The following is a 25287-nucleotide window of genomic DNA, read 5'->3' on the forward strand; positions in this document are numbered from 1 at the left end:
ACAAACATGCAGAAATGCAAAAGGTCAGCAATGACATCAACAGGGATGGAGGTTCTATCCTGTAATGTGTCATCATTAGAAAGCCAAACAGTAGCAACTTGAATGGCAAGTACAACAGGAATTGAAGTGAATAGAGAAAAAACATCAAAAGACACCAACGCGTAGTCTTCTCCAAGCATGATATGTTTCGTCTGATTGCGAAATCGATTCTCATACCGATCGAAAATGAAAATCTCAACTTTCAGTTTCAATTTCAATTTCGATCGAAAATTTTAACTTTCATTCATTACATTTAAGGTAATCTGCTAATTTATAGATTACATCAACTTAGGACAAGGACACAAAGTGCTAATGTCTAGCAATATAATCGACTAGGTCGATAGTATTTAAATATTTACCTGTGCTCTGTGCTATAGTTTCTCTCCAAATATTCGTCCCCCAAAACACCACAAGTAGTAATACAACCACCGCGGGTGTGATACGGCCATGAATTAGCATCATTCTGTGATGCACCTGTAACGTTAGTAAAGGGAGATCTTTGTAAGCGATCCACTAGTTTTTACTTCATAGTAAGCTGAGCCATGAACCTAAACAGATGATGGACCTCTTAGACTTAATATCTTTTATAAAATGAATCCTCTTAAACTTAATATCTAATATAGAATGGATTAACTTATCAAAGTCAAGATGGCAAAGCCATGCCATGGGGATCCCGGGCACCTAAGACGGCGAGAAACAAAAGGCACGAACCGCCAACAACCGCGGTGATAAGTAATAAAAATACACAGCCAGTCAACAAAATCAGCAGATGAAGATTAGCAACAGTACCTGAGCAGTCAAAACGATCCAGATCGTCATTCAAACGACTGAAAGAGCCATGAAACGAAACATTTTGTCAATTATTTTAGTCTGTCCTGTAGTTTTCCGCTTTCCCATTTTCCGTTATAAGTTTTAACACCAGCTGCCTGACAATTTTCTAGGTTTTATCGTTTCAAAATGGTCAAAGGTATCATGCAGAAATTCCTTGGGCAATGTAAAGTTTTTTTTTCAGAGATCGAGAAGTGTCCTAACCAGACTTGTTATTAATACCAACTTCAAACACAACTCTCATGGTGTTTAATAGTGGTGTAGCAACTGCACACACCTTTTCTTGCTGAATGAATAGTATTTACTCTGTTTAATCCAAACACTGATCCACACAGTGAAATTAATAATTTCAGAAAAATTCTTGGCATAAATGCACAAAAGCGAACCGGGCCTAAATTGGCAAACTTTTGTCAGTGACCAAATGTTTCAATTTTGTGTTCAATTTTCTTCGTTTGCTCCGCAATCTTCAAATGCTCTCCGATCCTACAAATTCAAAGAAAACTTGTTGAATATTCACGGAAGATTTGTCGACGTTTAAAGCCAAGTACTCTCACCACTACTTAGTACAAGTAAACTCGAGCTCTAAGTACAAAAGCTAGAAAAATTAAAATTGGGATAGATATCTGGTATACAATTTGCTTCATATTTTAGCACCTGCTAACATGGAAACAGCATTTACATGTAATTCACAAAACGAACTCCCTGTATAATATTATATATAAACGCTTTATTTAGTTTAGACAACGCGGTTACTAGATCACATTTTTGAGCAGTTTCCTTAACCCATTACCAGTTTCCGGCAGACCGTTTGAATAAAGTTTAAACACCTAACACAAACCGGCTAATACAAACAGGATATATTCTACACCTTTTCTGTTGGCTATCTCTTACTTAGACTGCGCCGCAGACGCAATCAACCGACAAAATACGGCGTTGATTGCGTCAACGTTTATTTTTCTTTTCTGATACTTGAACGGATAGGCTCAAGACAGTGGAATAAGTTAACTTTGGTTGGATGGGGATCGTTCCCTTAATTTACCTGCATACGGGCGTAAATTTGAAATAAAGTAAAAGAAGCGATGTATGAAAGACTTAACTAAGCGAAAAAATTAAGCAGCTGTTCATTCTTCATTCTTAAAAATAAATACGAAACTGAAAAATATATTGCATTTAAAACCAATAGAATTGTTTCGTTTCGCAATAAATGGAAAAACTATAAGGAGTTGCTTTTAAGTGGCTATAACTAATTCTTTATTTTTTTAGTTAAATATGGATTATTATCTCGTAAGTAATTTAACAAGTACACACACGCAAAAAAAGAGAGAAAAAAACCCTTTGTACAACCTTTATAATTTATTGTGCCTAGAGAAACCTATGTAGAAGTATTGTAATACAAAAACTGTACACTTATACTCTGTCAAGCTCTCCCTGGGCTTTTTTCTTTCTTTTCTTTCTGAGTATTTTAATTTACAATTAAGGTTGTATTTTAAGCAATTTGCAAGCGCCCCGGCTAAACAACGTTTTTAAATACGTACGTAAAGCCCATTAAACTTGTCAAACGTACCGACGTAATTAAAGCAAAAGGGAAATTACTGACTTCCTCACTAGCACATGCTCACTTTTCATCTTCCCAAACTCGTATTGCCTTAACTCTTTTTCGACTACCTCACTTTATTATTCCACTATTATGTCATTTCACCAAATAAGGTCAAGAGAACGCGCAAAATATGAGACCGTAATACACTGTAGTGTCCCGGTTTGACCGGTTTACAACAGAGCGAATACGGACGGAAAAGGCAGAAAAAAGGAGCAACAATGTCCGGACTGGACGAAGAATAGTTTTTGAAACGATGCAGACTCGAAAACAAGTTTCACTTGTCATTTATCTTTTCATTTTATCTAATCAAATTAAAGACATTTAACTGGCTTTCTGTGTTGTTTACATCATTCGTACGCGCCATATACCGATGGACAGTTGATGCCGGGTGCATTTGAAAACTGTTACCAAAACAGAGAAGCCAAAATAACAAAATCTTTTTGTAGTGGAATAATAAATCTCTTATTCGATGGTTTTACATATAATACTCGCGGACATTTTGCTCATTGCTCGTATTTTTCCTCGCCCCTTCGGGGCTCGGAAAAATACTACGCAACTCGCAAAATATCCGCGCGTATTATATGTAAAACCATCGAATAAGATATATGTATTTAACAGTCAAAAGCTGGCCCATCCCTGCCATCATCACGCCACTGAAAACCGTTTAGTATTCGATCTACCAAAGTAAAGCATCCAAACAGTTTCCGCTTTTCAAATACGTTTCTCACTCGCGACGCAAGAATAAACTGGTCTTTTCAGTGAAAATCAAGTTCACTTTTTGTGGTTGAATTCCAAATTTCGACAATGCAAATTAAAAGCTTTTGTTCTCTAGGGTTCTGGATTTACGTGGAATAAAGAAATCAAGAAATCAAGAAATCAACCAGCTAAATACTACGATGGAAGGTATAATTAAACTGATAGAAACTCCGTTCTCAGTTCGCAGACGATTAATTAAACTGAAGGCACAAAAAAAAAAAGAAAGAAAAGCACGAGATGTCTTACTTTGAAACGCCTTACCTTAATAAAAAGGAGAACTGGTTCCTTTTTAAAGCTTCAAACCAGTGATACCAGCACGTCAGCGAAGACACTAAAAAACTTTACGCGTGTTTACCGACAAAGAAAGGTGCACCAGTTTCCCAGCTTGTCTGTGAACAAATGTTTCACTCTGTTTAGTTCAATTGATCTTTGCCCAAAATATATTTTTCAAAATTTCCATAATGACTTGGCTTAGAAAACAATCATTTATGGTAAGTTTTAATTAAGATCTCTAAGTTCTTATACCTGACAGATGAGAGGTGTTTTCAGAATAATGTGCCGATCAATTCAAACTTTCAACTTCCTTCCCTCCTCCCTCCTCCCCCCCCCCCCCCCCCCCTTCTCTCCTCCTCTCCACCCACCAAGGACACGGATACGGACACGGACACAGTGAAATTAATACTTTCAGAAAAATCTTGCCATGAATGTACAAAAGTGAACTAAGCCTAAATTGGCAAACTTTTTCAGTGAGAAAATGTTTCAGTTATTCGTTCTACCCGTTGATTAACTGGTTTCAAAATTTACATTCAGGGGATTTTACAAAACGTGGTAATCCAAGGACTAAAAAAATCCCTCTAACATCTGTAACATTTGTTAACCACAAGTGGAAGGCAAAATTATCCATATTGTTTTTTAATTAGTAAATAATAAGACTAGCAGTGACGAGCATGGGCTTTTAAAAAATAGAAATAGTTGCTTCTTTGTATTTCGCCGTCAAGTTGTCTCAAATTCACATAAAATAAGTTGAATATCCACAGATGATTGTTGCCTAAAGCCAATATAGTTTAGGGAACAGAATCTTATTTTCACGAAATTTCGAGCATATTTTCTCCTTCGAAAACGAAAGGAATCATTTGCCAGTGGTACGAAATTTTGAGTGGACATGTTACCGAAGAAAACTTTACTTGAGAATTTGCTCACAACTAAAACCTCAACCGCTGGGTGCCCCTAATACTCTCGCCATGTTTTTCCCCCCTTGTCTCAGCTATTACAAGAATAACTTTGCTTTTTTGGGTGTCAAAGTTTGGAATTCTCTTCCTTCCATTTTGAAGGAGGAGACATCCTTAAAGCAATTTGATACTAAGATCAAGTCGTATATACCATCTACAAAAGCAAAATAAAATAATAATGTCATTTCCTTTATTTTAAATTTAGTGTGTGACCTACTCTTAGTTTCCTTAGTGACCTAATCTTTCCCTGGATACATAGAAGCGAACTAAGCCTTAACTAACAAACTTTTATCAGTGATCATATGTTTGAATTTTGTGTTCAATTTTCTTTGTTTTCGCCGCAGTCTTCAAATGGTCTCAGGTCCTACAAATTCAAAGAAAACATGTTGAATATTCACGGAAGAATTGTTGACGTTTAAAGCCAATACTCTCACCACTACTTAGTACAAGTAAACTGGAGCTATAAGTACAAAAGCTAGAAAAATTAAAATTGGGATAGATATCTGGTATACAATTTGCTTCATATTTTAGCACCTGCTGAATAGAAACAGCATTTACATGTAATTCACAAAACGAACCTTCTTGTATTTTGTGATTTAAAAACGCTTTATTTAGTTTAGCCAAGACGGTTACTAGCTCACAGTTTTGAGCAGTGTTCTTAATCCATTACCAGTTTCCGGCAGACCGTTTGAATTAAGTTTAAACACCTAATTGCAAACTGCTCCAACTTTTCCGTTGGCTATCTCTTACTTAGCCCGTGCCGCATTTAAATGATACCCATTACATACAATAAAGCAAAAGGTTTAGTTTTCTTTTCTGATACTTGAACGGGTAAGCCCAAGACAGGGGAATAAGTTAACTTTGGTTGGATGGATCGTTCCTTTAATTTACCTGCATACGGGCGTAAATTTGAAATCAACTAAAAGAAGCGATGTATAAAAGACTTGCGTGAGCGAAAAAATTAAGCAGCTGTTCAACTTTCATTTTAGAAAATTTTCAAGCACCCCGGCTAAACACCGTTTTTAAATACGTACGTAAAGTCCATTAAACTCGTCAGTCTTACCGACGTAATTAAAGCAAAAGGGAAATTACTGACTTCCTCACTAGCTCATGCTCACCTTTCATCTTCCCAAAATCGTATTCAATTTGCCTTAACTCTTTTTTAGACTGCCGCAAATGTACTCAACATTCAAAAGCTGGCCCATCCCTGCCATCATCACGCCTCTGAAAACCGTTTAGTATTCGGTCTACCAAAGTAAAGCATCCAAACAGTTTACCCTTTTTAAATACTTTTCTTAATCGCGACGCAAGAGTATACCGGTCTTTTCAGTGAAAATCAACTTCACTTTTTGTGGTTGAATTCCAATTTTCGACAATACAAATTTGAAAGCTTTTGTTCTCTTGGATTCTGGATTTACGTGGAATAAAGAAATCAAGAAATCAACCAGATAAATACTACGATGGAAGGTATAATTAAACTGATGGTAACTCAGTTTTCAGCTCGACTGAGTGTCTTCTCATGGTGTTTAATAGTTGTGTAACAACTGCACGTACCTTTTCTTGCTGAATGCACGGTATTTACTCTGTTAAATCCAAACACTGATCCACACAGTGAAATTAATACACAGTTCAGAAAAATATTGACATGAATACACAAAAGCAAACTAGGCCTAAATTGGCAGACTTTTTTCAGTGACCAAATGTTTCAATTTTTTGTTCAATTTTCTTTGTTTGCGCCGCAATCTTCAAATGGTCTCTGATCCTACACATTCAAAGAAAACATGTTGACTATTCACGGATGATTTGTCGACGTTTAAACCCAAGTACTCTCACCACTACTTTGTACAAGTACACTCTAAGTACAAAAGCTAGAAAAAATTGGGATAGATATCTAGTAAACAATTTGCTTCATATTCTAGCACCTGCTGACATTGAAACAGCATTTACATGTAATTCACAAAACGAACCTTCGTGTATTTTATGATATAAAAGCGCTTTATTTAGTTTAGCCAAGGCGGTTACTAGCTCACATTTTTTAGCAGTTTTTTTTTAATCCATTACCAGTTTCCTGCAGACCGTTTGGATGAAGTCTAAATACCTAACACAAACTGCTAAATTTAAAACTTTTCTGTTTGGCTATCAATTACTTAGCCTGTGCCGCAGACGCAATCAACCGCCATTACCAGTAAAGATTGAATGTTTTCTGTTTGGTTCTGCGGATTTGCAATTTCAGTCGAATGTTCGTTTATTCTAAGAAGTCCAGTCATTTATTTCCCATTCATCTCGTTTTTCTTAGTTTAGCTTAGTAGTTTTCTTATTTTTTAACTTATTGTACTCGTGCATGTTAGCCCTGTTAATTAGTCCATCTCTGCCATATGTTTATGTGTTTATGTGTTAGTTGATCCGACGTAAGCTCTCTCGATGAGCACTTAGTTGTTCTTAGCGCAAATGTCGTGTTCAAATATTGTTTAAATAAAAAACAAATAAATAAATAATAAATTTTAAAAAATCAACCGCCAAAATACGGCGGTTGATTGCGTCTAAGGCGCAAACTTTCTCTTACTTCGACATTTATTTTAACAAGCTAAAGGCACATAGAAAATCGAAATAAATGTACGAGGTCTAAAGCCGGCGACACACCTGGCGATTTTGTACGCCGATCGCGGCGAATTTGATCGCCTGCTTGCGATTTTCGCCACCGAATTGATGTGGGCACAGTTAGCCATTTTTTTTTTTCACCGATCGCGGCGATGTGGCAGTTTCGAAAATTTATGTGATAAAATCGCCCAACCTGATGGGTTGACTTTACCGGCGATACGTAGTAATGACCGTAGAAAATCGCGGGAACGAAGAGTTGGGTTACCCGAATACTCGATAAAGTGTCAAACCGTTGAAATGATACCATTTACAAACATTAAAGCAAGAGGTTTATTTTTTTTTGTAATACTTGAACGGAGAAGCTCAAGACATGGGAAGAAGTTAACCTAGGTTGGATCGATCGTTCCCTTAATTTATCTGCATACGGACGTAAATTTGAAATAAACTAAAAGAAGCGATGTGTAAAAGACTTGCGTGAACGAAAAAATTAAGCAGCTGTTCAACTTTTATTTTTAACTCGTGAATGTGCGCATGCGCAATGAACAAGTTATAGCGAAGTGGGGTTTTCATGCGCAGTGAATGAGTGATCGTAATGTAGCGGAATTTCACTCCGAGGGGGCAAGATAGCGCTGGTCGAAATTGGCGAATTTTGCGTTTTCGGAAGGGATTAAACACACCTCTTGGAAACGGTTAATCGAAAGACGAACTTCTAAGGGATGCTCGACAGTTTCAACAGCGGAAATTAAGCATTAACGGCGACAAAATTTTTGTTCGATTTGTGGTTTTATTCAGTTTTGAAAGAACTGCAGTGTTTTAAATTCAATTTGTGGTAAAAACACGAGAAATTTTTTTTTCACGGCGCATCAGAATTATCTTATTCAATCTGTAGAGAATAATTTGACCATCATTTTAGTGCAAGAATGGAGATTTTTCGTTAAATCTGAGCAAAGTTATAAGTTTTTTCGTTTTTTCCACAAAGTGCGGTGTCTTAAATTCAATTAGTGAAGTGTCGGTGTGAACTATGAATAAAAAACACGTGAAAAATTTTTTAATCGGTGCATCAGAATAATCTAGCTTATTCAATGTGTAGGGAATAAGTTTACAATCATTTTAGTACAAGAATGGTTATTTTTCGTGAAAATCGGGCAAAGATATATTTCTTGTAACTTTCAAGGTAGTGTTGTGTCTTAATTTCAATTACTGAGGTGTCATCTACATTCCCGAGTTGGCTGACAGCAGCCTTTGGTTAGACAATTTTCAAGCGCCCCGGCTACACACCGTATTATATACGTACATAAAGCCCATTAAACTTGTCAGTCGTACTGACGTAATTAAAGCAAAAGGGAAACTACCGACTTCCTCACTAGTGCGGCTCATGTAATAACTTATCTGAAATTCTGTTCAGTTTTCATCTTCCCAAAATCCGAATTCCCTTAACTCTTGTTTAGACTACCGCGCTATACTGAACAGTCAAAAGCTGGCCCATCCCTGCCATCATCACGCCTCTGAAAACCGTTTAGTATTCGGTCTACCAAAATAAAGGATCCAAACAGTTTTAGGTTTTCAAATACGTTTCTTAATCGCGACGAAAGAGTAAACTGATATTTTCAAGGAAAATCAATTTCATTTTTTGTGGCTGGATTCCAAAGTTTGATAATACTTATTAGGTAGCTTTCCTTCTCTTGAAGTCTGGCTTTCCGTGGAATAATTAAGGAAATCAAGAAATGAGCCAGATAAATACTACGATGGAAGGTATAATTAAACTGATGATAACTGCGTTCTCAGTTCGCAGACAATTAATTAAACGGAAGGCACAAAGAAAATCGAAATAAAAGCAGGCGATTTCTTACTAGAAACGCCAGCTAGGTTTTAAGATTTGTTTGGATCAGTTGTATGTATATAGACTGTAATGAATCGCTCGAACACCGTAACCATTAGCTTTTGTTTATATTACTTACCTTAATAAAAAGGAGAACTGGTTCCTTTTTTAAGCTTCAAACCGGTGATACCAGCACGCCAGCGAAGACACTGAAAAACTTCACGCCTGTTTACCGAAAAAGAAAGGTGCACCCGTTTCCCAGCTTGTCTGTGAACAAATGTTTCACTCTGTTTAGTTCAATTGATGTTTGCCCAATATATATTTTAAAAATTTCCATAATGACTTGGCTCAGAAAACAATCATATATGGTAAGTTTTAATTAAGATCTCCAAGTTGTTATACCTAACAGATGCAAGGTGTTTTCAGAATAATGTGCCGATCAATTCAAACTCTCAACGTCCTTCCCCGTCCCTCCCCCCTCCCTCCCCCCTCCTTCCCCCTCTCCACCCACCACGGACATGGGGAGTAATACGTTTTGACAAGAAAAACCTCCTAAAGGGTGAGGGATTTGATCTTTTACTGGGTGGGGTGGGGGATTTGGACATGAAGTATCAAAATTTGCACCTTAGTTCCTTTCTGCTTGACTGGCCGAATACACGTGGTTCCTGATCCATGGTCAAGTTCAAGGGAGAAAATGCCACTTTTATGAGCAATTGGTGCACCAAAAATGTATAGTATTAGAATAAAATTTTGGCCTAGAATTAAAGTGTGTAGTATATTAGGATGATAACTATAAGGAATAAAATTAGACCAAAAACGAAAGTATACAGTTACTGTATTAGGATGAAAATAAGATCAAAATACATAATGTCTAGTAATAAGGATGACAATTTATCCAAAATTCATAGATTAGAGTATTAAAATGAAAAGTAAGCCAAAATCGACGGTGTATAGTATTAAGATGACAATTGGTCCAAAATCCATTTATCCATACTCCTTAATCCATAGAATATAGTGTTGGAATTAAAATTAGGTCAAAATTGAACGTCTTTAGTATTGTGATGAAAATTAGCCACAATGCAATGTTCAAGATCCTGAGACATGCATTATGGCATTCCGAAGACACTAGTAGGGGTGATAAAAACCCTATACACCAATTCCAAAAGTGCTGTTTATTTCGACGGCCATCCATCGAAAGAATTCGAGGACACTACTGTAGTCCTTCAGGGAGACGTCTTGACCCCGTTTCTGTTCATTATTATGATCGAATTCATAATGAAGGAGTCTGAAGGAACACATGGTTTCATTACAACGCCTATAAGATCTAGCAGATACCCAAGGGAAGTGATTAATGACCTCGACTTTGCTGACGATATCGCCCTTTGTGAGAATTCCCTCGAAGAGGCTCAAGTCCAGCTAAATGGGACAGCTGCTGAGGTCCAAAAGATCGGCCTAGTCATCAACACAAAGAGAACAGAGTTCATGACCAGCTGCTGAGGTCCAAAAGATCGGCCCAGTCATCAACATAAAGAAAACAGAGTTCATGACCAATCCCAGCTGCAAGAAAAATCTAAGGAAAAATCAAGGAAACAACCGACCGAGTCGTGGAATTGGAGAAGGCGATGTCACACTTCGAAAATGAGCAGTTGGAGATTAAGGAAAGTACGATACCCGGGATAATAAAAGAGGCTGAAAAGCGCGACAAGTCCATACGCGACGAACTTCTTGCCCTGAATCTTTGGGGCAGGAAATGGAATCTCATTTTTCACGGTATAACCGGGGAGTTAAAAGAAACTTCTGAAGCTACAAGACACAAAATTCAAGAATTCTTCAATACTACACTCAAGATGGATCCAGGTGAAGTGAAAAATATTAATTTCGCTGCGTGCCATAGAATTAGAGGAAGCCGAGACGCAACTAAAGAGTCGATCATCGTCAGGTTTGTCGACCTGCAACAGCGGGATTACATTCTTAATCTAGCCAAGAAGCTCCCAAAAGGATCAGGTTATGGAGTGATGGTCGATCTACCACCAGAGCTCTCGAAGCTTAGAGGCCGACTTCTCAAGAAGAAATGGGAGCTTCCCTATCAGCAACAAAAGGAGGCGAAATTAAAGTATCTACAGAAGGCCCCATTCATTCAACTAGTCGTGGCTGGTCAGGTTCAAGAATCGGGTTGAACTATGGAAAAAGCTAAGTTATTGCCTGTCTTACTGAGTAGAAGCTAATTTCAAGAATAGCATATCTAATAATTATGTCGCTATTAACTTTTTGTTTAAGTACTTCTAGTACGCGCGAGTCGCAGCACAGGACATCATTACTATAAGCCAGAAGCTGCAATCGCTAACAGGACGCTACTTGTTGTGTTTTTTTAGTGTCTGTTTGTTCTTGTTCTGGATTGATAAGTCTCAATCTGTTTTCGTCTTACATATGCAAATATATATATTTATTGTAGCGTTTGCTCTGTGCCAGCAAATCAATTCTACCCTTTTGCGTTGTAATAAGTATGCAAGATTAACAGATCATAACATTTAAATTCAGTGAGGATAAAATTAACAGATTGAAGATCGGGACATTGAATTGTAAAGGTTTAGCAGATGAAAAAAAAAGAAAAGACGTCTTTAATTGGCTTCGGCAAAAGAAACTTGACATATATTGTCTACAGGAAGCGCATATCCAAAATAGCAAAAGAGAACAAGCAAGGTGGAAATCCCAATGGGGCTATGAGGCGTTTTTTAGCAGTTTAGATAGCAAAAGTTGCGGAGTTGTTATTCTATTTAACAATACATTTGAATATGTGCTGCACAATGTAATTAGCGATCAACAAGGCAGATATATCGTATTAGATATTTCCATTTTTCAGCAACGTTGCACTTTGGTTACTCTGTATGGTCCGAACACTGACTCGCCCGAATTTTTTACAAACCTGAAAGAAAATCTGATCAATTGGGAACTGTCAAATCAACCTATTATATTATGCGGGGACTGGAACGTGGTGCTAAATTACCATAATGACACGATAAATTACTCAAAGGAAAACAATCCGAAGGCTCAAAAATCTGTGCTGGATTTAATCGATACTTTCGAGTTGGGCGATGTCTATAGAGACCAGGAACCAACTGGACGTAGTTATACTTGGAGTGCGTACAGTAATTTAAAACAAGCAAGACTCGATTATTTTCTTTTGTCTACTGATTTAACCGGTCTAGTGGAGTCAATTCAAACCAATGCTGGCTATCGCACGGATCACTCGTTAGTAGTTATGAATATGATTTTTACACATCAGGAAAGGGGCAGAGGGTTCTGGAAATTCAATAATTCTCTACTGTCAGATCCGGCATATGTGAAACTTGTCAAGGATTGTATAAATGAGACTGTGGATGAATACAAAATTAATGGTGACATAGAAAATCCACAGCCCCATACTTTTTCCATTAATGACCAACTTTTGTTTGAAACACTTAAGCTTCAAATTCGGGGTAAAACTATTTCTTATGCAGCATGGAAGAAAAAAGAGCAAAATAAGACTGAAAATTTTCTAGAAAAGGAAATAAATTTTCTTCAGCAGAGTTTAAATGAATCTCCCTGTGAAACAACCAAAAGGAAACTCGCCCAAAAACAGAATGAGTTACAAGAACTGAGAGAGCATAAAATGCGTGGTATAGTTATAAGGTCAAAAGCTAATTGGATAACTAGGGGTGAAAAAAGCACTAAATACTTCTTGAATCTGGAGAAAAGACATTACACAAACAAATTAATTCCTAAGCTAGTTTTAGAGGATGCTACCGAAATCACAGACCAAAAAGATATAATTAGGGAGCAGGAGCGTTTTTATGAAAAGCTTTATACCTCCAGGAAAACTGAATTCAGGGCTGATCATTCTGCCACACTTTTCAATCAAGATAATATAAGGGTGAAGTTGACTCCTGAAGAAAAGGACTCTTGTGAGGGTAACATTTCTGCTAAAGAATGTTTAGATGCCCTAAAAACTATGGGTGATGGAAAAAGTCCTGGGATGGACGGTTTTACCGTGGAATTTTATAAATTTTTTTGGAATGACCTCAGCCATTATTTAGTGCGTTCAATTAATTTCTCATATAGCATTGGCGAAATGTCGGTCACTCAGAGAAGCGCGCTTATAACTACCTTACCTAAACCAAATAAGACAAAGTTCTATCTGAAAAATTGGAGGCCGATATCTTTACTTGGAGTTGATTATAAAATAGCTTCAGCTGTTGTCGCAAATCGTATTAAGAAGGTTCTCCCATCCATCATTTCACACACCCAAAAAGGCTTTTTAAAAAACAGGTCTATGGCCGAAAACACAAGGCTAATTTATGATATTATAGATAAACTAAATTCTAACAACGAAGAGGGCTTACTGTTATTAATTGATTTTGAAAAAGCATTCGATTCGGTAGAATGGAACTTTCTTGACGGAGCCTTAAAGTTTTTTAATTTCGGAGAGTCTATAAGGCGGTGGGTTAAAACCTTTTACAAAAATATTAATAGCTCCATTTTATACAATGGTCATTGCTCCAATTCTTTTTCGGTCTCAAGAGGTGTTAGACAGGGAGACCCCCTGTCACCACACCTTTTTATTATTTGTGCTGAACTTCTCGCAGATGCAATAAAACAAAACGGTCAAATTAAGGGCATCACTGTTAATAATGAAGAATTTTTACTTGGACAGTATGCGGATGACACTTTTTTCCTTTTAGATGGAACTGAAACTTCACTCTCCCAATGCCTAGACACCTTGGAGCTCTTTGGAGAGTGCTCAGGTCTGAAGGTGAATGTAGAAAAAACTAAGGCGGTATGGCTGGGTAGTAAGAGATTCTCGAAGGTCATATTACTTCCGGAGAAAAATTTAGCATGGGTATTTAATGAACCTTTTGACATCCTAGGGATAACGTTTTTTGTTGAAACCCAGCAAATAGTGGAGTACAATTACAAAATAAAGCTACAGGAGGTCAGAAAACTTTTAGACTCGTGGTCCTGGAGACTTTTGAGTATCATAGGCAAAATACAGGTAATTAAGTCTCTCGCAGTATCTAAATTTGTTCATCTCTTAACAACACTTCCTACTCCAAATGCCTTTTTTCTTAAAGAATTAGAAACACTCTTCTTCTCCTTTATCTGGGATGGAAAGAGTGATAAAATAGCAAGGAAAACAATCATTAATGATGTAGATGATGGGGGATTGAAGATGACCGATATTCGATCATTTGCCAAGGCTCTGAAGATCTCCTGGGTTAAGAAAGTGTGGGACGTAAATTATCAGGCAGACTGGAAAAGGCTCCTGCTTTCCGATCACCTTTACTGGAATGATGTCTGGTTACTAAACAAAAGATCATTATCACGCCTGGCTTGCTCTTTTGGGACAAATACTTTCTGGAGGAATGTAGTTGAATCATGGGCAGATTATGTTGAGGAAACTGTAGAAGCCGGTGACCTTCTGTCACAGCCACTATGGAATAATGTCTTTATTAAGATAGAAAATAAACCTGTGTTTTATAAGTCGTGGTACAAAAAAGATTTACGTTACGTCAATGATCTTGTAGACGAATCCGGCATTTTTATGTCACCAACCAAATTGATTAATAAGTTTAGCCTAACTTGTACCTTTTTACAAGCTTATGGTATTATGTGCGCAATTCCAAGTTCATGGAAGTCAAAGATTAGAGAGTTTGGTAAACGGTTACCTGTGGTCAAATCCCAAAATATAGATCGGTTATTTAAGACAAAAAAGGTGACCAGCTTTACTTATGACGCTTTGCGAAAATCGGTTGCCATACAGCCAACTAAGGTGCAGCGTAAATGGAATAAATATCTACCATCTCCTGTCGAGGATTGGTCTACCTATTACAGTATCCCTTTCTTATGCACGAGTGCTTGTAAGCTGAGAAGCTTTCAATATAGGATATTCCATAGAATTATTGCCACAAATGTATTGTTAATGAAAATGGGTATTAAGGATCACGATAATTGCTTTTTTTGTGACAGTAAACCTGAAACCATAGAGCACCTTTTTTGGTACTGTGACCGGATATCCCACCTCTGGATCGCCCTCGCAAATTGGATCTGGTCGGTAACAGACATTGAAATAGAATTTTCTCTTGAATCTGTTCTCTTGGGCTATACAAACTGTATGCCTTATAAGAATGCGATTAATTGTATTATTTTAGTAGTCAAGTTTTTCATATACAAATGCAAAATGGAGGGACGTGAACCCGATTTCGCTGGCGTACAGAGCTACGTTAAGTTTCATTACAATATTGAAAAATTTGCACGTGACTTTTCTCATCACGATAAAATTTTAAGTAAGTGGAAACCGATGAAAAAATTATTTTGTCAATAAATGATGTAATGTGCTGTAATGTAAGTAGAATAAGCATTGTACCGTCTTTTAAGTTGAGTAAGTATTGTAATGTAAGTAATGTAAGTTGTATCTTGAAAGTAGAGTTATTGTAATGTTAGTGGTGTAAGAGATCTGTATTGTAAGTAATGTAAGCAGTTTTTGTGTTTTGCAAATTAAAAAAAAAAAAAAAAAAAAAAGAAAAATCTAACCCTGAACAATGAAGACACCAAATTGGCTAACGACTTCATCTGCCTTGGGTCAAAGATGGCTTCCATGATTCACCGAAAGCTATGTGAAACGGCGCCTTAGCCTCGCCTCAGGTCAGCATTCTGGAAGCTAGAGAGGCTGTGGCGATCCAAAATTACCCCCACAGAGCTTAAAATCAAACTGTTTAGGCGACCTGTCTATCGATCCTTCTCTACGGATGTGAAGGGTGGACATTAACCAAAAAGCGTGAAGACAAACTCAACAACTTCACCACCAGCTGCTATAGAATAATCCTGGGTATCAAGGGAATGGACTTCATCGCGAATGAAGAAGTCCTCAAGAGAGTGAAACAAGATCTGCTCATCCAGCTGATACAACAACGACAGCTCCAGTTCTTAGAACAAACCCCAGGAAAACACATAATGAATTGGTCAACAGGTATGCCCTTTTCCACCCCAAACATGGCAAACGTAAGCCCGGTCGCCCAAAGCTGATGTTTCATCAGTACATTGCCAACGTGATCCACCATGCATACCCACCAACGCCAGAAGAGATTCGAAGCATGGTACAAGACTGGAAGGTGTGGAGAAAGCTCGTAACCAACTGCAGTGCAGTTGGCCGATGATGATGATAATGATAATGAAGATGATGATGATGATAATGATGATGATGATGGTGATGATGATGATGATGATGATGATGATGATGACAATGATGACGAAAATTAGTCCAAAATCCATACTGTAGAGAATCAGGATTAAAATTAGTCTAGAATCCATAGTGTATAGCATTAGGATGAAAATTATATCTAAATCCATAAGGAATAGTATTAGGATGAAAATTAGTCCAAAATCTACAGTGTATAGTTTTAGGTTGAAAATTAGTCAAAAATCGATCTATTGTATTAGTATGAAAGTTACTTCAAAATCTATAGTGCATAGTATTACGATGAAATTTAGTCCGAAATCCACAGTCAGTAAAATTATGATGAAAATTAGGTCAAAATCAAAAGTGTATTGTATTATGATGAAAAGTAGTCCGCAATCCACAGCGTTTAGTAATAGTATGAAAATTACTCAAATATTCACAGTGTATAGTATTAACATGGAAATTAGGTCACAATATATATATAGTATTATGATGGAAATTTGTCCAAACTCCGTAGTATATAGTATTAGGATGAAAATGTCCTCCAATATCTATACTGATGTAAAGTATATGAAATGATTCATATATGAACTGCGCATGTAGATGAAAGTGAGAAGTGATCATCGCAGTGAATTTTCCAATTTATGAAATTGGAAATTAGAAGCCTGAAAAAAATACAGGCTTCAACGGGATTCGAACCCGTGACCTCGACCTTGTATGTCGTCCAAAACTCGACTTTTTTCCAAGGGGTAAGTCCATGGTTTTTGGCCAAAAAAGACCAGACTTTCAATTGGCCATTTTTCACTTTTTTTACGTCCCTAGGGATCTCGGCGTGTCGTAAAACCTCTTTGGGTTCCTAGAAGGTGTCTCAAGGGACAAATTCGGAGACAATGATTCGATTGAAGGCTTTTAAAAGAATATTTTTGTTTCGTCCAAAAATCAACTTTTTTCCAAGGGGTAAGTCCTTGGTTTTTGACCAAAAATGACCAAATTTTCAAGGCGGAGTTTTTCACTTGTTTATGTCCCTAGAGATCTCGGCGTGTCGAAAAACTCCCTTGGGAATTAATTTTAAGTGCAGATAGGCCCTGAAAAAGAATTTTCTTTTTAACTCTCACCCTGACATCATCTTTTGTGGGCTATTCCTTTGTCCCTGGTCCCTTGGGAACCTGAAAAGTGTATCAGGGGACGTTTTCAGACTCACTGATTCGATTGGAAGCTTTCAAAAGAATATTTGTATTTCGTCCAAAAATCGACTTTTTCCCAAGGGGTAAGGCCATGGTTTTTGGCCAAAAATGACCAGATTTTCAATTGGGCATTTTTTCACCTTTTTATGGCCCCAGGGATCTCGGCCTTTCTTAAAACCTCCCTGGGATCCTAGAAAGTGTCTCAACGGGCGTATTTGGAGACAATGATTCGATTGGAAAATTTTAAAAGAATATTTGTATTTCGTCCGAAAATCGACTTTTTTCCAACGGATAAGTCCACGGTTTTTGACCAAAAATGACCAAATTTTTAAGTCGGCGTTTTTCATTTGTTTATGTCCCTAGGGATCTCGGCGTGTCGAAAATTTCCCTTGAGATCCAATTTTAAGTGCAGATAAGGCTCTGAGAAAGAATTTTCTTTTTAACTTTCACCCTAACATCATCTTTTGTGGGCTATTTCTTTGTACCTTTTTAACTTTCACCCTGACATCATCTTTTGTGGGCTATTTCTTTGTGCCTGGTCCCTTGGGAACCCGGAAAGTGTCTCAGGGGACGTTTTCCGACACACTGATTCGATTGGAAGCTTTTAAAAGAATATTTCTTTTTCGTCCAAAAATCGATTTTAGCCAAAAATGACAAGATGTTCAATTGGGAATTTTTCACTTTTTTATGTCCCTAGGGATCTGGGCGTGTCGAAAAAAAACCCCCTGGGATCCTAGAAAGTGACTCAAGGGACGTATTCGGAGAAAATGATTCGATTGGAAGCTTTGAAAAGAATATTTCTATTACGTCCAAAAATCGACTTTTTTCTAAGGGGTAAGTCCATGGTTTTTGACCAAAAATGACCAAATTTTCAAGTCGGCGTTTTTCACCTGTTAATGTCCATAGGGATATAGGAGTGTCGAAAAACTCCCTTGGGAATCAATTTTAAGTGCACATAAGGCCCTGCGAAAGAATTTTCTTTTTAACTCTCACCCTGACATCACCTTTTGTGGGCTATTTCTTTGTCCCTGGTCCCTTGGGAACCTGAAAAGTGTCTAAGGGGAAGTTTTCCGACACACTGATTCTATTGGAAGCTTTTCAAAGAATATTTGTATTTCGTCAAAAAGTCGAGTTTTTTCCAAGGGGTAAGGCCATGGCTTTTAGCCAAAAATGACCAGATTTTCAGTTGGGCATTTTTTACTTGTTTATGTCCCTAGGGATCTCGTGGTGTCGTAAAATCTCCATGGGATCCTAGAAAGTGTCTCAAGGGAGGTATTCGGGGAAAATGATTCGATTGGAAGCTTTTAAAAGAATATTTGTATTTCGTCCAAAAATCGATTTTTTTCCAAGGGGTAAGGCCATGGTTTTTAGCCAAAAATGACCCGATTTTCAATTGGACATTTTTCACTTGTTTATGTCCCCAGGGATCTCGTCATGTCGTAAAACTTCGCTGGGATCCTAGAAAGTGACTCAAGGGACGTATTCGGAGAAAATGATTCGATTGGAAGCTTTTAAAAGAATATTTGTATTTCGTCCAAAAATCGACTTTTTTCGACCAAAAGTGACAAAATTTTTAAGTCGGCGTTTTTCTCTTGTTTATGTCCCTAGGGATCTCGGTGTGTCGAGAAACTCCCGTGGGAATCAATTTTAAGTGCAGATAAGGCCCTGAGAAAGAATTTTCTTTTTAACTCTCACCCTGACATCATCTTTTGTTGTCCATTTCTTTGTCCCTGGTCTCTTGGGAACCTGAAACTGTCTTAGGGGACGTTTTTCGACACACTGATTAGATTGGAAGCTTTTAAAAGAATATTTCTATTTCGTCCAAAAATCGACTTTTTTCCAAGGGGTAAGTCCATAGTTTTTTACCAAAATGACCAAATTTTCAAGTCGGCGTTTTTCACTTGTTTATGTCCATACGGTTTTCGGCGTGTCAAAAAACTCCCTTGGGAATCAATTTTAAGTGCAGATAGGGCCCTGAGAAAGAATTTTCTTTTTTACTCTCACCCTGGCATCATCTTTTGTGGGCTATTTCTTTGTTCCTGGTCCCTTTGGGAACCTGAAAAGTGTCCCAGGGGACGTTTTCCGACACACTGATTCGATTGGAAGCTTTTAAAAGAATATTTCTATTTCGTCCAAAAATTGACCTTTTTCTAAGGGGTAAGGCCAAGGTTTTTGGCCAAAAATGACCAGATTTTCAATTTGGCTTTTTTCACCTTTTTATGTCCCTAGGGATCTCGGCGTGTCGTAAAACCTCCCTAGGATCCTAGAAAGTGTCTCAAGGGACGTATTCGGAGAAAATGATTCGATTGGTAGCTTTTAAAAGAATATTTGTATTTCGTCCAAAAATCGACTTTTTTCTAAGGGGTAAGTCCATGGTTTTTGACCAAAAATGACCAAATTTTTAAGTCGGCGTTTTTGATTTGTTTATGTTCCTAGGGATCTCGGCGTGTCGAAAAACTTCCTTGGAAATCAATTTTAAGTGCAGAAAAACTACGTTCAAATTCCGCGGTTGCCTCCGCGAAAATGCGAAAGTATATTGCACGTAACTGATTTATTTAATTGTGGCACGAAGAAAAGGTCGGCTTCTCAAAGCAATTTAAGCGGAATTTGTATTCATGTCTGATTTAAACTCATCATATATCAATGCATTCATAGCAATATCGAGGTCAAGCGAGGTCTAATAACACTAATAACTATCCAGGCAAATTCTTCGATGTCCTCGATTCCAAACCTTATGTTTTGTGCCTTTGCTGTCGTATATTCTTTTTCGGCCGCAGCCAGAACGACGGCCGCCGAGAGTGGACATCACAAATCCACGTTAATAGAGCTCCAAGAGCAAACGATGTCAGAAATATTGCAACAAACAGCTTCTGTAATATCTGAGGAACGTTTGTAAATAAAAAATTTAGCTAACTTTTCGAAGATGAACGCGATTCAGGCAGATGAATAGGGCTTCAGCTTCATGAACTCTCCGACGGTATTTGATAAAGTTGGGCCAACAATATTCAAAGTGGTTCTATCAACGCACAAACTCTACTGCGCATGTCCCCCTGCTGACATAGTCCATTTAACATTGATTCACTGAAGAAGGGCTAAGCCCGAAACGTATGGATTTTCCTTCAACTATTATTTGGCACATTGATATTCTATCACAGAAACCGGTCCTTGTTTGTACAAGTGCCACGCAGCACATGACATTTTCGGTTCACAATTATTCTATTACTGGACTGCTTTAAGTTTTTGATACTGTTGAGCAGTTATCGTTTTGTCAGTTGTTTTTATATGTTATCTGTTCTTTTTTTATTGATGAAAATGTTTTAGTAACTGAAGCAAAGGTACTGTTTCAGTTCAGTTCAGTTTCAGTTTATTGTTTTTGCCATAAATTGTACAAATGCAAAAATTATTTATTATTATTTAAACACTGATGACGACAAAGCCCAAGGATCAAAGCCACCGGGCTTATAAGGAATAGGCTCCCTCAGTAAGTAATTAGGACAAAATATACACATGGGACCAAATTATAAAATCAATGGCAGAGCTAGAGTAAATCTTAAACTATATTACATAGGCCCTGTTCAGACTAGGTGCCCGTGCCAGAGCTCTGTGCATGCCCGGGCACTAGAAAGGACGATATTCAGACTCCTTGGTGCCCAAGGAGCAATCGTGTTCTCCTTGTTCAATTTAGCGCCCGCCATTATGTTTGCTGTATCGTAAGGAGGCATGAGGAAAAAACGTGGGAACTGACAAAATCCTGTTCACACCAGTGTCCGTGCCCAGGAACGGTGCCCGAGTACTACCTTTGGAGGTAGTGCCCGTGCCCGGGCACGGCGCCCAGATTTTTGCCCGGGCACCGACAAAAAGCTCTGTTCAGACTAGTGCCCGTGCCCGGGAACCGGGAACGGGCAACTAGTCTGAACGGAGCCTATAGTCACATTATTCATAGTTAGTCTAGAAAAAGCGAAAATGAAAGTGAAAAGCAGAGGTAAATAAGTAATGATTGACGGTAGAATGCCTAAAATGATTTCGAATGAACATATATAGTAGTTTTCCAAATCTGTACTGGAGTCAGAGAGGTTAGACTTGAGTAGTTTGGTTGCATAATATGTATTACTATTTGCTGAAAAAAAATGGTAAAATAAACTTGAAAGGTATGTAGCGACATCAGACTCCTTCGGTGTATACGAGCAAGAATATGGACAGGCTCACATTAGTAATTTACAAGATATTTATAGGTTCTGATAGTCTCTATTTTTCAACTACAGGATATTTACAGGATCTAGGAAGCCTCCTTTTTTCAATTTACAGGAACAATTCAATCTCCCTCTTTCTATTTAAAAGATATTTGCATATTTGTGCAGTCTCCCTTTAGCACAGGATATTTACAAGATCTGGGCAGTCTCTTTTTTTTTTAAAGAAAGCATTTTGCCACCTTAGCATTTATCAAAACTTAAGCTACGAACAAATGGACATCATGAATTAAAAGACAAAATATCATTAGATGCATACGTTCTTGTACTAATTATTCTATATTATGCAATACGAGTTACCCTCTCTTTTTTTTGCTACTTTTAGGAAACTGGTCAGGACTCACCTTGTCTAGGGTAGATAAGTTGTCGACGACACCAGTTATCTCGTGAACATTACAGGAAATTTTTTTTTTGGTTTAAAATCTGAGTTGCCACAGAAATATCCAACTAACAAGAGTCCGCAATGCTAGCAAAATAAGAAAAGTGAGGTTTGAATATTATTGTCATCTTTTACTGCCGGATAGAGGGGCAGTTATTCCATATAGACACCATCTCTTGAGGTTGAAGAATAGTCCAGTCATTTTGTGGCTGGACCTGCCACTAATTGCAACAGAACGTTTCTCTTCGCCAATCATTAAGGAATGGTATCTAGATGAACATACTAAAAGTCCCAAAGGATCCAAGCACGGAAACATGTCAAAATTTTAATGACTAATAACTCCCGATTTGGTGCAACATGGAAACGAGGTTAAAAACCAGAAGTTGGTTTTATTCTGCTTATTTATCTCCAGAAATGCACTTAATTCATCCAAATTTGATCAATTTTACTTCAGATACTTCTGCGAACTTTCACCTTGTAGATAACTTTACTTAATATGGTATAAGCTCAATTAAGCTCAAAGCCATGCAGTATTTCAAATTTTCACTTAGAAAGGTCTGTACTAAAGACATCCTGTAACATTTCATTATCGTCCAACAGTACCCAGCTACTAGGTACAACTGGTTTTCAATGATACTGATAACCAAGATATGTCTGACAAAAATAGAATAGGCTTTCGCAATACTATCTACGAAAATATCACACGTACGTACGCACGTTTTAATTTCTAACTCGTCGGAAATCAGTCACTCTAGGAAGTTCAATTATACAGCCGTTAAGAAGGCATACGCGTGTCACTAGAAGAAGCATTTCTTGACGTGTCAACTAGTACGTTCTGCTCTTTTGCAGTTTTTTTTTTAGGATTCTGTTATTATTTCTCGATCAGTAGACAGAAGGTCAGCGAGAAACACGCGTCGTGGGTGTTTTTGAGCAAAATTTCAATGACAACATCAACGTCAACATCCTGCTCATAGTGGATGTTTATGACAGCAAGGGAAAACTCTCGTTCATTATACATAGTTGCCTGTAAGTAAGCCTACAATCGGCTAAAAGATTGGCATTCTGAAGAGGTTATTAGGGTGCAGAGGATTCGTAACAACTTGTGAGTGTTGGGATAGAAATCATGGTCGCATTTAGCCAGAGCTTTAACCGCGTTGTGTAGTGAAGATTGCAGCTATTTTCGGCGCAACGGAGGAGTTCAAAGTCGGTGACCTGAGGCCATAAAACTAAAGTGCATCTTTGAGCTGATCGAGACAGTAGTCCTTCTGGGTAGCTAAGTGATCTAGCAAGGGAATTGCAAGAGCCCTCTTGAAATACTCTTCGGGCGTCGTTGCCTCCACGTCCCACGTTACTGCGATGCTCCTGTCGGCCTTGGAATAGAGGGTTCGATGCTGACTTTTCTTGCAAGAGTAGCAGCTGTCTCAAGCCATTGTTAAAACCGGGCGTCAATCTGCTCTCAGGATAGTTTGAGGTCGCCTTTGAGGTCATCAACTTGGCGGTATGCCTCGTACACATCAATGTCGTGTTTCTGTAGCCTAATGCTCAGGGGTTTACGAACGATAAGTACTTCATAGCAGTAACTTGAGTGATGAGGAAGGGAAACCTCAATACAGCATTTAAAAGCGAACACGCTTTATTTCGACTTTCACTATTCCAGTTCCATGGAGTGTTGCTGTACTGGTTTTGGAACAGTCGCTCATGGGAGATGGCCTCAAGTGTCTTGACGACAGAAGGTAACATGTCAAAAAATACCTCGTATGCTTCATGCCTTTCGACCCATCGTGTAGACTCAAAAGCGTTGTTTTCTTTCTATCGGCAGCCTCCTTTTCTATAACTGCGAGCAAAAGCTGGTTTCGTTTAGGGGGGTTCCGGAACCCCTGGAACCCTCCCATGGGTACGCACCTGATTTGACGGGTTATCGTAAAATTCGTCCAATTTTTCTTTTCTTAAAACCAGGATGTTCTGAGGCAAATAGCAGTGGGATTTGCTTTTTGGTCCTAAAGTTCACGCTGCACGCCTGATGATAAATGGCATCGGCCGCTGGCAAATCATGAACATGTACCCCTTCTGCCCACTCATCTTTCCTTTCGGAACAGGTTTGTTACACAGTATCTTTAGTGTCGAGGGTTGTCACCCTGAACACACCCCCTTGTCTTCTCTTTTCAGGTTCCTCAAAATCAACTTTCGTTTTACAGAATAAACAGTCAGTTTTAAAGTTGAAAGACTTTTCAGCCTTGCGATCAAAAGAACGGCGGCTACTTGATAATTGTGAAATGGTACTCTCCTGTTTCTTAGCTCTGGTGATGTTAGTTGGGTGGCAGTATGTGCGGCGGTATGTTTGGTGTACCTTTTGACCGGAGTAGGTTGAATGATGTCATTGCGCTCTATGCTTGCCCAGTTAATACCCTCCCTTCCCTTCTCACAAAAGAGTTACGACGTCCTTTACGTTATCAAGTAATTTTTGGCAAATTGCGCAAGTGATTTTGTCATCCATTTTAGGATTCTTGATGGTCTAAAAAATAATCAGGATGCAACTTAGAATGTACCAAGCATACTTAATAGACCTTGTCGTGGTTTTAGATGCAATTTTCGTTCAATGAAATATGCTAGAAAATATTATGTTTTTCAAAAAATTTTCGTGAAAAAAACAAAAAACAATCAAGAAAAACAATCAGAAATTTATTTTTTGGGGCAGACAATTTAGCTAGCACAGGTTTAAAGTGCTACTATGATCAAATTTTTACCTCTTGAATTTTAAGGTTTATCACATAGAATTCTAGGAAAGATTAAAAACACCGTTTACCGTTTCTAAATATCTGCATTGGTTCCGGAGATATTTAACTTTAAAAATTGTGTAAAATATGTAAATGAGATGACTGATGACGTCATATTCTCAACTCAATATAACATCAAGTATATAAATAGAGCTATCTCAGTCAATTTACAGCAGAGACCATTGAAACCTGGCAGGCTAATAGTTCCTAAGGCAATACACCTACGGCTTTAAAAAATTAGGTTCCCATGGCAACTCACTCTTTTCCAGTCCCCTCCAACCTGATTTCAATATTTTAGTGATTTTCAGCTTGAAAAACATTTAACAAGACAACGAACTCGACCTAACATATTTATACGCTTGCTGGATCATGCAGATGAGGCACCATTGGCAAATATCAAAATAGAACGCCAAAGGTGGCCAGCAAAGCCTTTAGTATCAGGGAGGACTGGAACCCAGTATGTTGCCATAGTAACAAAACTGATAAGCTCATATTATGAAGCGCACCTGTAACAATGTAACTGCAAAGAATCAAGCATTTCTGATACAAATTGGCTGAGATATCTTTCATTATAATATTTGATCAACATTCGGTTGAGTTTATGACGTCATCACTTGGCTAATT

General features: G+C 37.9%; 1 protein-coding gene across 1 annotated transcript in view; it reads right to left on the reverse strand.

Moving 5' to 3' along the window:
• The window catches only part of LOC146484454 (uncharacterized), a 15239-nt gene extending 11463 nt beyond the window's left edge, over window positions 1-3776 (reverse strand). The window contains exons 1-2 of the mRNA XM_085104535.1: window positions 3482-3776; window positions 399-513 (exon numbers count right to left, since the gene is read on the reverse strand). Coding sequence (XP_084960661.1) covers window positions 399-501 — 103 coding nt within the window. The 5' untranslated portion in view covers window positions 502-513; window positions 3482-3776. The remainder of the gene's footprint in view (window positions 1-398; window positions 514-3481) is intronic.
• Window positions 3777-25287: the final 21511 nt, after the last annotated feature.

This window comes from Pavona decussata, unplaced genomic scaffold, assembly GCF_977016875.1.
Source record: "Pavona decussata unplaced genomic scaffold, jaPavDecu1.1 SCAFFOLD_32, whole genome shotgun sequence".
NCBI classification, from domain to species: domain Eukaryota; kingdom Metazoa; phylum Cnidaria; class Anthozoa; order Scleractinia; family Agariciidae; genus Pavona; species Pavona decussata.